The sequence below is a fragment of the Scophthalmus maximus genome, chromosome 22 (genome assembly GCF_022379125.1).
Source record: "Scophthalmus maximus strain ysfricsl-2021 chromosome 22, ASM2237912v1, whole genome shotgun sequence".
In the NCBI taxonomy this organism is placed as follows: domain Eukaryota; kingdom Metazoa; phylum Chordata; class Actinopteri; order Pleuronectiformes; family Scophthalmidae; genus Scophthalmus; species Scophthalmus maximus.
The window spans coordinates 13,648,611-13,663,260 of record NC_061536.1 but is presented as its reverse complement, the minus strand read 5'-3'; the positions used below and the strand labels follow the sequence as shown (position 1 = coordinate 13,663,260).

The window sequence follows — 14,650 nt, the reverse complement described above, 5'->3', positions numbered from 1 at the left end:
CAATTCCAATTTCATCAAAGAGCTGAATCTGATTTTTTGGGGGACATCCTGCCTTTTTTCATTGATGTGGTGGTTTATGAGGGTTTAACATGTGAAATCCATAAGTTCACCCTGGTCTTCTATTGGTTAACTGTTGCTTGTTGAATTTATTTCTCAGAGCAAGTAAACTTCCTGTTACTTGTGCTGCTTTTAAGACAGAATGACTTTCTTACTTTCTCTCCTGGGGGTCCGATCGCTCCCTGAGGTCCCGCCATTCCCTGGAAAAATAAATGAAACAACAAACTCATGAGACACAAGTTAGACATATGGAACGAAGACACTTTTGTGTTTGAGTGCTTCTGTGAAAACGCTGTTGGTCTTTGTCACACAGTTACGTTGTGAAAGAGTCACACAGTTTGAGAAACTGTCCATTCGTCTCCGTCTCACCTGAGTTCCTGGGGTTCCCTGTTGACCTGGAGGTCCCGGCTCTCCTTGGGGACCCTGAGACACAAAAATCACAAGAAGACGGGGTGATGACGAATGCAAAGAAAAGTGCGGTGACAGAGAGAGAATCACACCACAACTTCTGATTTGAAAGAACAAGGTTACTAAGGCGGATACTGTAACTTAATTTAACACTGACCAAGTTTCCTTTGGGACCATGGGGCCCGTCGTTTCCTCGTACACCCTGAGAAGAAGAGATGAAGAAGGAAGAGAAAAGTCAGAATGTCAGTGACACAAATATTAATAACTAACTCACTAAGTTGAAGGATTCTGTCCAAAGTAAATTTTTCTCGACTGCCAAACCAAAACTATCCTTGTAAGTGCCTCGCAAGTTTTTCACAGAAGATTTGGATTTTGGTAGTGATGCTAATGTGTGTCTTTAGATCTGAGGGGAATCAGCAGGGAAACTGCACCAATTTATACATATAAAAATCTGGGAGTGAAGTAACTTTACCAGACCTCCAGGTTTGGACCAGGATAAAGAGGGGATGTATTTTTATGTCCATTGTGAGTTTGACAATGGGAGTGCAATAAGAAATTTGTGCAGTCCTATTTTAAAAGGCAGAGCTCTACCACTTTCACCAAACCACTCCAGTTCATATAAATATAGTGTAAGAATGGATTTTTGGAATGGATTTGGCTTTCCAAATCCTGGGTGACACTGGGTGTCGTGGTTATGTTCTGAGTTGACCGTGGGAACGCTACACGTCCATTTTTAGTTTACTGGACATCCCCGTCTTTACTTCAGGTCGCTGGGCGTGGTTTCGGGAGGTGCTGTGGGTAGTTTGAAATAGTTTTTACTCACGGGAGGTCCGGGGATTCCAGGAGGGCCTTTGGGTCCGAGCAAACCACGAGGTCCCTAAACAGACAGACACACAAGGACACATCAGTGAAGAAACACACGTACATACATCTTACAGTAAATAAACATTAATGGAAGTTCAAAGTTCAACAACAGCCAGAGCAGCGACAATAGCATCGAGCTAAACAAGTAAATAAAGTGACAGTGAGTATTTTAAACAAACTACATGGACTGATTTCAATATTTTGGTCGATGGTGCAAAGGGAATAATTTTTCAATAATTGAATAAATATGAATTGAAATGTATCTTATAAAACCTGTAATATCTTGTGCAGTGTTGCAGTTATGATATTTATATTTCCAGCAAGATAAATGTTTATCAGAAAATTGTAAAAAATGTTATTTTTGGATAAAACATTTACACCGTTATTGAAGACAACATAACGTACAAAGAAAACCTGCGTTGAAATTTCTCACTCTGGTCCCCAACAGAACAAGGGAAAGAGAAAGTGAACTGATAGACAATAGGGATAAATTAAAATTCAGTCAAGTTGTCATGGAAACACTCACTGGTTCACCTGGCAGACCCCTGGGTCCAATGTCTCCATCGTCGCCCTGGAAACCACACACACACAGAAGCAACAGGTCAAAGATGGAAAGACACTGATGATCAGGAGAAACAGAGCCGCTGGAGTCCGATAGATTCTTTTCTTATGAGTTCATACCCTCTCTCCGTCTTCTCCTTGAGTTCCCGATGGTCCCATTGGTCCGGAGTCGCCCTGAGGTGAGCCAATGGAGAAAATCCTTTAGCTCTTTTAGCCTCAAGTTCTCAAGTCCAATTAGACATTCAAGAACAAAACGGTTGTTTGTTATGTGACATCGGAATCGTGTCGCTGTCGACTCACCCTGTGTCCTTTGTCTCCAGGCAAACCAGGAAGACCGTCGAAGCCACGGTCGCCCTGAGAGACACATGCATGTGTTTAAGTTCCAGGCAACATATTCAGCACTGAAATCCCAGTTACTGTTTTTTATGAATTGACATTTAAATAACACCATTATTTAATTTTTCATATATGGAGACCTGTCCCATGCAGGACTTTAAAAAAAAAGCCAGCCATGGTCAAAATAAGGAGCCAGTGGAGTTCCAGTAAATTCGGTGATGTCAACTGAGGAAATGACAGCAGAGAGACATTACCTTAGATCCAGTCTCTCCTGGCATTCCTCTGGCACCATCAGCTCCAGCACGACCCTGTCAGTGGACAAGCAGACTTCTGGTGAGGCAGTGAGCTTAAACTTTCTATTGGAGACCTGGTTTAAAACATGAACACTAACTTAAATCCTTTAAACTTGTAATTATTAAACAAAGAAAAAACAACAACTAAATAATTACACACTGGCTGTTATACTACGCTTTATACTCACTCTTCTTCCAGATTTGCCCGGAGGTCCCATCAAACCCTGAGTTCCCCTGGGGCCCTGAAAAATGAATTAGATGACTGTGATAAATGCCTGTTATACTATAAGTACATATACAGTTCTCTAATGTGAAATTACATGATTTGACATAAAAAAATGTATTTGAATGATTTGATTTTCAGGTTTTTTACCTGAGGACCGGGGTCTCCACCCTCTCCCTTCAGACCAGAACTTCCAGGATTTCCCTGAAAAAAGACACAATAATAATAATAATCACCATCTTCCTCCTTTCGCTCCTCTGAGGGATGAGACACAAAATAAGAGATTTAACAAAAAAAGGCCACAAGGGACCAATTAGATCGTGATAACTCAATTATTTAGTATTGTGTACAATCAGCTGGATTTTGAAATTGATAGTTCGCGTCAACAACAAACAGCTGAGGGTCCAAATGAAAGGTAACGTACCAGGGGCCCGGGGCGTCCGGTGAATCCCATTGGTCCAGGAGGTCCTTTCAGAGCCATCTGCAGACAACAACACTTCCTGATCAGTGATCATGGAGGCACGTGGCTGCTCGCACTCATTATAAAACTCCCCGAACATGAACATCAGCTCAATGTCTGTGATGTTATCAAGTTAGATTTGCTGTCACTAGATTTTCTCTTTTGCTGTGTATCATATTTAGTTCGTTGTTCACGTTATTCACTTCACTAAGCGGATGTTTCATTTGTTTAGGTTGCTTGTTAATACTCTTAATATTGACATCATGCCTACGTAAAATAAAAGTTTGAACTTTGTGGTTCCAAACGTATTGTATTAAATGTTGCACCACTTTGTAAATTCATAAAGACGTTGACAATATCTGACCAACGCAAAATCTCAAGACTCCACTGATTCTGTCATTGAAGCAAACTAACTGCACATTGGAAATATTTAAGTGAAAGTGATGACTGACCCTGGCCTGAGACAAGATGGCCGCTGCCTGGGCTTCCTGTGCAGAAACAGAGGGACCCTTGTCTCCTCCGCTCTGACCAAAACGGAACTGCAAAGAGAAAAGTTGAAAAGAAAAGCATTAACTCAATATAATTAATCAACAAAAACACCTGTAATTAACAATTATTTGAACAAACAAAAAGGACAAACAAATATAAATGTGGTGGCAGGTTCATAAGCTGTAGCTGTGTTCAGCAACAAACCTCCAGCTTGTTGTCATTTTCCACAATTTAATAAAAAGCCAGTATGAAGACATTGAAATGGGTACGTATACTGAACATATAAAACTAAACAGAATACTGAACAACGGCTTTTACATCCTAAACGTATCTACAAAACGTTGGCCCAGGTTGGAGCAGACATCACTCACTATCTAATAAATTAAAATGAAAAGTCTCAGACTCACAGGCAACATGACTGAGGTTCCAGGAGGGCCGGGGACTCCATCAGCTCCAGGCAGACCAGGTCTACCAGAAGGTCCCTGAGGAACGGAGAGAAGGAGCGGTGATCTCGCAGGTTCAAGGAAAGAGTAGTTATGTGAAGCAGTTCTTCTTTCATTTTTTTTAAAGCTGTGTAGTGACAAATAATGTCTCAGATTTGTCCTGCACAGATTCAAAGCAACATTTTTTTTACCCTCTCGCCAGGGTCGCCAACAGAGCCGGGAGGTCCAGAGGAGCCAGGGGGGCCGGTAGGACCCTGAGAGAGGCGTGGGAAGAGTGAAGGAGTATTGTGATTATTGACTCAATGTCGCCGTTTCACAGGAACATCCAGAACATTTAATTCCAGAAATAATGTCAATGTAAAAGTGGCAAAAAGCTTCATAGCTCACAGAATGAAGACACTAACCTAGAACGGAAAGTGTGTACTCTTTTAAATAATAAGTATAATTTCTTAAGGAAAGAAAACAAGGGGTTGAGCATCATCCACTTACAGCAGGTCCCTCAGGTCCTGGAGGTCCTTCAATGAGCATACCCTGCAAAAATTCAAATAAAGTTAAAAACCTACTGCAAGGTGACAACAAAAGGATCATACCAAGTCTGTATATCAAAGTACAATTTTCTTAACCACAAACACATGCTCAGTGTCTTTCAGCAGCTCAGTGGGACAAGATGCTCAGGTTCGTCATTTAGTCTTTGGATGGGCAATAGAGAGTTTGCCAGGCTCCATATTAGAAATTGGCAACTGGTCAATAAATCATATCAATTGATAAAAAACTCACTGGCACCAATTTGAACACATATGGAACAGTGTAGGTAACCGGCTGTCGATGTGTCCTGTGACTGGTTCCTCTGCCTGTGCGGTTTATGTGTTGTATTGTAATCATACTCAGAAATCTATCTTGGATACAACACATGAGCAAGATTGTCACTAGGAGGTTGTTGGCGTGGCTTCCTTTTACTAGATCTACTCAGGTAAAACTGCTTGAAGGAAACTAGAAAACTCACAGGCTCCAGGACAGCGGGATCTCCCTTCTCTCCTTTCTGGCCTCTGACGGCGGCCTGAGGAAAACACACATGTAGCCAACAACACGGCGAAGTCAGTATAGAGGCACTAAACACGACAGACACGCTCACAGAAGACACGACTCAGCTGCACTGAGACAGCAGGAAGATGCACACAATGATAACAATTTTAAAAAGTGTGACAAAAGCATAAGCTTTCATCCGAACACCAATGATTTAATGCTTTTCCAAACTTTCATTCCGTTACTGGCAGGACTTTGTTTGCGTGGATACAGAGAATCGTTCGGGGTGACGATACACACTGAGATAAAATGGCATTTAAAACAAAAGATGCAGCAAGCGGACCCTTGCTGCTCTTCACAATGCCTCTTTATGTACAGTGCATGTAAAGTTCACATTACTGTTTGTGTTTATTGGGAATCCAAATAGCTTTTACCATGGTAATAACTATTCTCCCAACCGGGGTCCTTTCCAGCACTATACGCCGTCTAGAGTTAAACCCATTTCAACCAAGATGTGAGGACTAGCTCTTTTAGTCCTTTTAAGTATTTGAAATGCATCCAAATACAGATTTCTCTTTGATTGATTGAGTTTGCCTGGTAAATAGACTTACTTGCATGTCGGCCATTTTGAATGTATTTACATCACAGTTTGAGTAGTAAACTAAAAGGTTGTTCACTAACTAATACATAAAATGAAAACGAGGGAGGACTGAATTCATTCCTTTTGAAGCTCAAATCTGAATAGGTGACTGGTCAAAAAGTAATTTGGCTCTATTTTTCCTCCAACTCCTTCAGGTAGACTTTCCTACCATATCTCCGGGCTGAAAAGGAAACATGCTTGAATAAATTAATAATATATATCTCCCTCATGGGCTTTGAAACATGGCAAACTCAAACAAGTCATTTGAGAGGACATTGAATAGAAGTCGACAAAGTCTAGGATTCAGACTTGGTTGAAATCGATTCATTTTAATTTTTTTTGCCTCTGAAGCAAAACAACTTACGCCTCCCTCGTCTGTCACAGCGGACAGGGCGGGGCCCATGTTGGCATCGACCTCTCTCGTCTCCATTAATGGCTCATTGTAGTCCCTGTAGGAATAGTCGTATTCCTTCAGGCCCACGTCCCCAGTCTCATACTCCTCAGTGAAGACCTCCTCGCCTGCACCGCCTGCCTTGGTGGCATCCACCTCTGCTCCCACCAGCGTTGGCTCCTCCTCGGGCTGGTTTGGGGTTTGTCAAAGCCGCATTGGAATAGATGGAGGACGGATAAAGCAAGAGGGGGGGAAGAAAAAGATGCGAGAGGAAGACGGGACAGTGAAAGGAGTAGAGAGAGAGTTGCGTATGATGGGAAAGTGTTAGTGAATATAGAATGAAACAGTGGAGGTGGAAGAGAGGGGCATATATAGAAAGAAGTGAGTCTTACCTTCTGCACATTTACAGTGACATAGGGACAACAAACACAAAGGCATCTGACAGACTGTGAGGACTCTATCAGTCCTTCATGCCGTAACTTCAGGCTCATTTTCTCAGGTGAACTGTGAGTAAGCAGTTTTATCCTGCAACCTTAAAAATAATTCTATTAATCGTCTGAGCTTATAAAAGTATGTTTCCATCAAAGCACTTCATTATCAGCTTGTGCGCGATGACCTGCGGCCAGATGAATTCTCAAAATGTGCCAACATGTATCATCTGACATTGTTAAACTTTGGTTGACAGTTTGATTGTGCTTGTACAATCCATAAACACACACAGCCGATATGAAAAGCTTTGTGAAAAACAAGCTGCTGCTGTGAGCTACGCTACGCAAAGCAAAAACTATGTTATAGTCTATTTTACTTACCATGGTAAAATATACATACATGAATCCAGTGGAATTACACTGTGCAGTAATCTCATATGAAAAAGCAATAATTGAAAAATGAATACATGATTGTGAATGAATAGTATATTTGTTCCTAAATATAACACTGACATATTTCTGTCCAGAACAGTAGCAAAAACATTCTTAGCATCACAACTGGTAACCAAAACAAAGTCATCAAAGTCAGATAAAAATGATAAAAAAGTAATGATGACAACATGGATTATTGCCATAATAAGTGAACTGTGAGAAACAAACCAGAACTACGAGAAACGAAGGCTTTAAAGTAAAGCCACAGCGACGACTGCATTCTCTAGTTCAATTAGATTGTTCTCCCAAAGGAGAATGCATTATATTCATCTCAAATTGTTGCTGTGATTAAAACTGGATATCAAATATTCTCACGTGAATCCCCTTTTTTCAAGATTCCTTTGTTCTGATGACAAGATCGCAAACTGAGAATCTTGCGATGAGAACAAAACAGGAATCTTGTTGTTAGGGAAGAAGGGGGCGTCACATCAAAATGTTTGATGACGTATTCAGATGAATGTGGTGCATTCTCTTTTGAAAGTGTTTTTTCTCTAAAGTCGTGGCATCGGTGCCAACAAAACAGTGATGTTAGAAAAGAGAACTACGGCTACTTGGTTAAACTACAGGGACTGGGCTCACCACCACTGTGTGTGTTCTCCATAAGATTTATCTATTCTGTCGGTCTTCTGTGACTGTGTCACTGATGAGTGTGCAATTTTTGATTGTTTTACCTTCACAGGGATCTCTTCATGTCCAATCACCTCACCCTCTGGCAGTGGGACCGTCTCCTCATAGTAATAATCAGTCTCTGTAGCGGTGTGGCCAGCCTCGGTATATTCAGTGTCTACATCCTGATTGGTCAAGTTGACAGGAATTGGGGGAGCAGGGAGGAAGTAAGCAGATTTGATTGGAAGAGCGTGGTTAGTTCAAAGTCTGCTTGTGAGGTAATGACGAGTTAAAAGAAAGAAAATGGAACACATCATAAAATATGCAGTTGCCAGATACAAAAGAACTGTTCAATGGCAACTCACATTTCCAAATTTGTAAAGATCCATTTTTTAGAAAAGAAACTTCAGAACCTCAGTGACTATAAATGTTTGCCAGATGCAAGATTTAGGGAGTCGCTGAGATTACGTTGCTGAAATTTCTTTTCATTGTACTGTTGAACCATTTTGTGATTTTTAAAGTTCACAAAGCCAAGATTCGTGAGGGTGACGTTGGCTCTTATTGGAGGCCGGACTAAGAGCCTCTATCCATCCCTTCAGGTGAAAACATCACGACATGATGCTTTGGGATGTCTAGTTTCACCCAAGACCAGAAAACAAAGAAACAACCCAAATCAACAGCCTCACAGAAAATATTTCCATAAAACAGTCAGCACATGCTATGAATTTTCCACGAATGACCCAAGGAGCTCACACTGTCAACGTGAAGCAATGAATGACAGTGAACCTCCAATGAAAGCACACTTCTGTTTCTGTGAGGCTGATTAATTCATATTTGAAAATAAATATGACCAGAGACGGGGAGACAGGTGTCAGAGAAAACAACACAGGTACTTAATAAAAAAGACAGAGAGAAAATGACGGAGTGGCAGAGGTTGTTTTGTTGTGTTGCATGTGTCATAGTATTTGTGTTTTCTCAGGTTTAGTTTCCGTGCCACAGCAGTCCCATGCTCATTCATTTGACTGGTTTCTCCCGAAAAAGAAAGATGGAGTGCGATGGAGTGTATTCAAGGTTCTGAGATCCAAGAGTATGAAGTGAAGTAAAGAGCAGCGAAACCGTACAAGTAGCCATGCTTCAATGTGCACCGCTGTATCATATCATATGGAGCAGTCTGCGTGATCGTGAAGATCATATGATATATAAACGGAGGAGAATTCGTCCAGCTCAGTATGAACCAGCTTCCGTTCCGAAGACCAGATTCTCCACCATTAAGGATTTACATCGAAATTTACATTGAAAACTCAAACAGAGAGTTTCACATGAACTTTGTTGCAGACCCTGGATGGTGGAAAGAACTGGCAACCAGATGGAACATATGGGACATACGGCTCTGGACAATCAGACCCAACCTTGAGCCCTCCTGTCTGTTGTACCTGTTGATAACCGCTGGTAGCTTTCTTAGCCGCGATGACAGTTCCGCTCAGCACAGTCTTGCCAAAGGGCGGGAAGGGTTTGTGAAGGGATTTGACATTCAGGTCGACCACCCTGGATTTCGTGGGTCTGGGTGGAGTGGGCCGCACGGGGGCAGGCGTTGGTTCGGCCTTCTTCGAGATGGAAACCTTCTCAACCACGTTCTTCACCACCACTTTGCTCGTCCTTGATTTGACCAGAGGGACTTTGGTGACCACAGTTTTAACTTTGGTGACCTCTTTCACTTCTGCCTTCACTTTGGTAGTCGCAGCCTTTGCCGCTTTTGTGGGCTCAGGTTTTGCTGCTTTCGTGGGTTTAGGCGCCTTGGAAGCTTCTACTTTGGCAGCGGATTTAGCTGCGCTGACCGCAGACTTTTCTATCTTTTCTAATTTGACAACTTTCTCAGTCTTTGCTTTTGTAGTGGTTTCAGTTTTCGCCTGACTTGCAGCACCATTACTAACGGCTTTCTTTTCTACCACAGTAGTAACTTTCCCATTGCTGTTAGCCTTAGCCTCACCGTTGACTTTGTTCTCAGCTTTGCCATTAACTTTGAATTTAACGTCTTTAACTTCAATGGTGGTTTTGCCATTTCCATTGGCTTTCTTCTCTGCAGTAGCTTTGCCATTGCCGTTTCCATTCACCTTAGACACAACGGTGACTTTTCCATTTCCATTGGCCTTCTTCTCTGCCGAGGATTTCCCATTACCGTTGACTTTCTTCTCAGTTACAGCCTTACCATTTCCATTGCCATTCACCTTGGCCTGAGCTGTTGGTTGAGCTTCGGCTGTAGCTTTGCCATTGCCATTAGTTTTTGCTGCAGCTGTTTTTCCATTGCCGTTAGTTTTAGCTGCACCATTGGCTTTCTTCTCAGCAGCTGGTTTACCATTGCCGTTCTTAGCTAAGGCAGCAGGGGGCTTAGATTTAGCTGCTGTGGTTGGTTTGATCTTAGACAAGAGGATCTCTACCGCTGTGGGCTTTGCTTTGGTTGACTTGGCTGTGGAGGGCTTAGGAGCTTTGGTGGGCAAAGGTGGCTTGACCACAAGTTTCTTGGCCGGCTTAGGGGTGGATTTGGCTTTGACAGGGGTGGTTTTAGTGGGGGCTGCCTTTCCATTGAGCGGCTTCTTCTAATATCCGAGTATTGTTTGGTTGACGTGTTGTTTAGTATGTAAAAGTGCATATTGACGAAGACAGGGAGAGAGAGAGAGTGGAGGAAGAGAAAAATACGTGGAGGGGTTGGGAGGGGGGATGAGAAGCACAAACAAGGGATGGACAGAAGGAGAGAGAAAGACAAGAGTGGATGTTTTGAGAAACAATGACATAAAGATGGCTAAGGCTTGGATGATTTACTGAGACTGTACAGGCATTACTGGATACAGCAGAGGATTAATACACGTTTTTTAATAAATAGAGCTGAAAAAGGTACTAGTACTAGTAAAATTCAAAATCGAATCCAAACATATGTCTTTTATTTTATTCTTTGACCAAAGTTATTTTGCTGATCTCTCCAGTAATGCCATTCCCAATATTAAAATGACAAAGCAGCATCTTTGTGCTAATAGGAACCGGAGCCTGTGGTTTGGCAGAGGCACTGAGGGTGTGACTGGTCAGGTGAAGCTGGTGCTGAACTCTCAGACACACACACACACACACAGAGAAAACATCACAACACATCACGGATGCAATGGCGTGCTTTGCTCATACACACACGTTTAAAAAGCACAGAGCAGTCAAACTGCAAGATGGAGAAGGTTGCCGCTGTTCAAACGTGCAGATGATGGAGAGGACACAGTCCAGGATTGCATGCAAAAGCACGTTAGTCAAATAAAACCACAACATAAAAATGACTGATGAAAATGCATGATGAATTATTACTACTCATGCCCATGAAACTTCATGCGAACTAACACTGTAAAAATGTCACCCATTTATCATGGAGTGAAGTAAAAACAGGCCATCGCTGTGGATACGAACTTATCAAATATGTAATAAAGAATAGTAACAAACTTAAAGGAGAGAGACAAGTACGTCACATATGGCATACAAGGGTCAGATGTTAAACCACGAACGCATTTAACAAAACACAAAAACATTGATATTCGCATGTTGACTGGAAAACTGATGACACAGAAGTACAGTAGGTGCATGCGGTGACAAATCATGCAACAAGACAATACAGACACATCATGCCCAGGTCAGAGAGTGTTTCTTCCGGTGTTGGTGTGAAACCGAACGAGTGGTGTCATTTAACGACCATGCAATGAGTGATAGAAAATTCAAACAATCACAGGAAAAGATATGCACTTCTGCTGTTCTGTGATTACGTGACTAACCCAACCTTCTTATACACAGTGTCAATGAAACGAAAACTTAGAAAGCCCAAGATGACGTTAATGCTAATCTGCTCTTTCTTTCTTTCTTTCATAAGCTCACCTGTACTTGCATGTGCTCAGTTTTTCATCAGAGGCACTTTAATGATTTGGTTTGACGCGAAGATGTGTACATCTTGTGTACAGTCAGTTACATGTTCGGACACTTTGGTCAACATATGAACCGGTTTTGTGTCAAACAGGATGAGATGTATGAAGGGGTAAATATGTTTGGGGAACTGAGAGAAAAAGAAAGTAAACCAAAAAAAGAAGTGTGCATGTGTGCACAACAACACAACTGCACCAATACCACCCTATAGCGCCCCCACTTGGCCACATCTGAACACACACATACACATTAAACAACATGTAAACGACATGAGGACAAAATGAAATCACAAGGAGCAAAGTGAATCCTGCGTGACGCAGACGGTGGAAACAAGGTGGATCAGGCCGATGTGCGACAGGTCGATGTGGATTAAAGAAAAGGTGAGATGTGATTAAAACGAGGGAGGGATGGAGCGATGAGAGAGGAGAGAGGCACATGTTGTGTTGAAAGTGAAACTGTAGCATTTCACACTAATATTTTGGAGAAAATATTTCATGTATATATTTAGTTGACACTCGCCCATACTTTCAAATCTGGCCTCTGTTATAATACTTCTCTTCTCTCATTCTCCTTCCCTTCCACAAACCCAGCTCGTGTTTTCCCTCTCTCTTGCTCCCTCTTTACCTGTAGATGGGGGGCCCCAGGTTGGGGAGAGGGGGACGCAGAGGAGGAGGGAACGCCAGTTGCTTCCTCATAATAATAGGGGTATTCATGGTCATCCTGCTCCTCATCAAAGTACTGAGAGAGGTTGAGGGATGGAAGAATTGAAAAGATGGGGAGGATGGAGGGAGGCGTGGTTTGGCAGGGATGGGGGGGGGTACATGAAGCAGGATTTATGTAAGGGGAGGAGGGGGCAGTGGATATCCAAATGGAGGGAGGGGAAGAGGTTACAGAGGCCACAGGAGACGGGGGTGAATGTGGGGTGAAGCAGAGAGGGGGAAAAATAGAAGATGGTGACAGAGAGCGGGAGACAGCAAAGGAGATTATAACAAACTGCAAAGCTTTCAATTTCCCATTGATCTGAAGGAGTCTGTGCTGCTCATTAACAGGCGACGATATATATTTGTTTTTTTGTCCCTACGCAGACCAGACAACCTTGATGAATGAGAAAAAAAATCACACAAAAAAAAAAAACATATAGAAAAGGGAAAAGTCAATGAATAGAAACCACAGTGATTTATATTCATTCAGCAAGAGCAGTCATCTCAACAGGGTTTGGGACGCTCAATGTCGGATCCCTCTGCAGCGTCTGACAATTTTGTCCTGACTTCAGATCTGGCATGCACACTCATGAAGCAGAGATCGTGTACTTTGGATGAATGGTTGCGGATGAAAAAAAATCACTTGTTGTGGGTCTCGGGGGGAAATTTCCAGCTTATTGAGAGGGGGAACGGGAACGAGCGAGAGCTACTGTAGCAAAACGTATAATATACATATGATGTGCACAAACCAGTCTCAGTAAGCAAAGAGGCTCCACCTTAAGCCATCTTCATGCCAAATCCTTATATTTCTCAATTTTAACCAGAAAAAAAAAAAATCAGAATTTAACGTCAAATTTTATGCACTGAACAAAATTGTCTTTCTGGGGAAAAGACATTGACGTTGGCTTGTATCATCCCCTTTCCCCCGACCGACCTTTTCTGTGTTCCATTGAGGTAGAGAAGAAAGAAAACCAGACAACTTACTACTAACAAGCTTAACGTCGAGTTGTGTGAGCTGACGGAAAGGACGGTCCGTCTATGGAGGTGTGGTTATCGGAGGGAAGGACGTGACAAGGCCTCTGCCCAGGGACACAGACTGAGGAGGGTGAGGAGGAAAGTGGATGGATACAAACTGTTGCTGATGATGACGAGGATGACAGACAGAGAGGAAGAGCAGCACTTTGATGAAGCCGTCCGATGACTTGTCATAAGCAAACTGAACCCGGTTGAATCCTTTTTAGTTTGTTTCTTAAGTGTGGCCTTTGTTTTCTCTCTCTGTAGAGTATCTTTCCTAACATAAATCATATTTGATGGACTCCATTTATTTCTTTCTCCCACTGTAACACACAAGATACAGTCGAAGCCATTCCTAAATGACAAAACGCTGTCGATTCTTTTCTGCTTCAGTCCATTTCTAGTCTCATTTACCATAGAACACACACATGACCCTCATTTAGAAAAGGAAAAGCTTTTCTGCAATAATGTTCTATTAAGCACTCAAGATTTCCACTTCATGTTTTATAGACTAGAAAAACTAAAAAAAAAAGAAATTCTGAGACTAATCAGATGTGGTGAGTAGTTAATCAGTTTTTTTTCTCTGCCACAGAAAAGGAAAACAAAGTCCACGGATTCTGTCTGGGCCTGATTTATTTGGTGAGCCTAAAAGTTTTTTTGGCTTGTGTGTGTTTGTGCTGTGGGACTGGTGTGAACAACTGACGCCTCGTCCTGCAGTAAAGAGCTAATTGGTATACACTGCGGGAAGGTTATTCACTGATAAGAACTATTTGTTTGATCAGTCGTTTGTGCGGAGGAGCAGGTCGCTGATTTCATACATCCGTGCGTGAACTGGTGTGTTGGTGTTACTCACGTATGTGTTGGGGTCCTGAGCCTGGGTCTTGGGCAGCGGGGAGTCACAGTCGGGGCTGTAGTGCTCACAGAAGTCGTAGGCAGCCTGGGGGTTGGAGGCGATCAGCAGTTGCTGGATGTCTCCCTGTAGAGAAAGAAAAAAAACGTATACTTAGTATTAATGTGTTTTTTTAATCTCAATTAAATCGACATTTTATGAAAGTTGGTCCCATGTCAGCTCCTCACCTGGAAAACCTCCTCATCAAGCAGACGGGCTCCGAACACTGTGATGCCGTTGGTGTCGACCTCGGCGTTGTTGCCGCGGGGCAGCGCGCGGGTCATCTTCTTCTTGCAGTCCAGCAGCAGAGTCACGTTCTTCTTGGAAACGGAGATAGCGATGCGATGCCACCTAAAGACGAGGAGGAGGAATCGAGGGCGAATAAAT

General features: G+C 42.5%; 1 protein-coding gene across 10 annotated transcripts in view; it reads right to left on the bottom strand.

The window, feature by feature from the left end:
* Positions 1-14,650, bottom strand: part of col11a2 (collagen, type XI, alpha 2) — a 52,719-nt gene that overhangs the window by 12,712 nt on the left and 25,357 nt on the right. For 3 of the 10 annotated variants that reach the window (XM_047330309.1, XM_035621211.2, XM_047330311.1), the window contains 21 exons: positions 14,452-14,614; positions 14,228-14,350; positions 9,148-10,308; positions 7,780-7,899; positions 6,162-6,377; positions 5,138-5,191; positions 4,624-4,665; positions 4,326-4,388; positions 4,099-4,173; positions 3,655-3,741; positions 3,167-3,223; positions 2,893-2,946; positions 2,708-2,761; positions 2,481-2,534; positions 2,191-2,244; positions 2,011-2,064; positions 1,856-1,900; positions 1,289-1,342; positions 623-667; positions 427-480; positions 213-257 (listed from right to left, as the gene is read on the bottom strand). In XM_047330309.1, the coding sequence (XP_047186265.1) occupies positions 213-257; positions 427-480; positions 623-667; positions 1,289-1,342; positions 1,856-1,900; positions 2,011-2,064; positions 2,191-2,244; positions 2,481-2,534; positions 2,708-2,761; positions 2,893-2,946; positions 3,167-3,223; positions 3,655-3,741; positions 4,099-4,173; positions 4,326-4,388; positions 4,624-4,665; positions 5,138-5,191; positions 6,162-6,377; positions 7,780-7,899; positions 9,148-10,308; positions 14,228-14,350; positions 14,452-14,614 (2,674 nt within the window). Of the gene's footprint in view, positions 1-212; positions 258-426; positions 481-622; positions 668-1,288; positions 1,343-1,855; positions 1,901-2,010; positions 2,065-2,190; positions 2,245-2,480; positions 2,535-2,707; positions 2,762-2,892; positions 2,947-3,166; positions 3,224-3,654; positions 3,742-4,098; positions 4,174-4,325; positions 4,389-4,623; positions 4,666-5,137; positions 5,192-6,161; positions 6,378-7,779; positions 7,900-9,147; positions 10,309-12,283; positions 12,398-14,227; positions 14,351-14,451; positions 14,615-14,650 lie in introns of all 10 variants that reach the window. The other 7 variants (XM_047330312.1, XM_047330315.1, XM_047330313.1 and 4 more) reach the window with 7 other exon arrangements.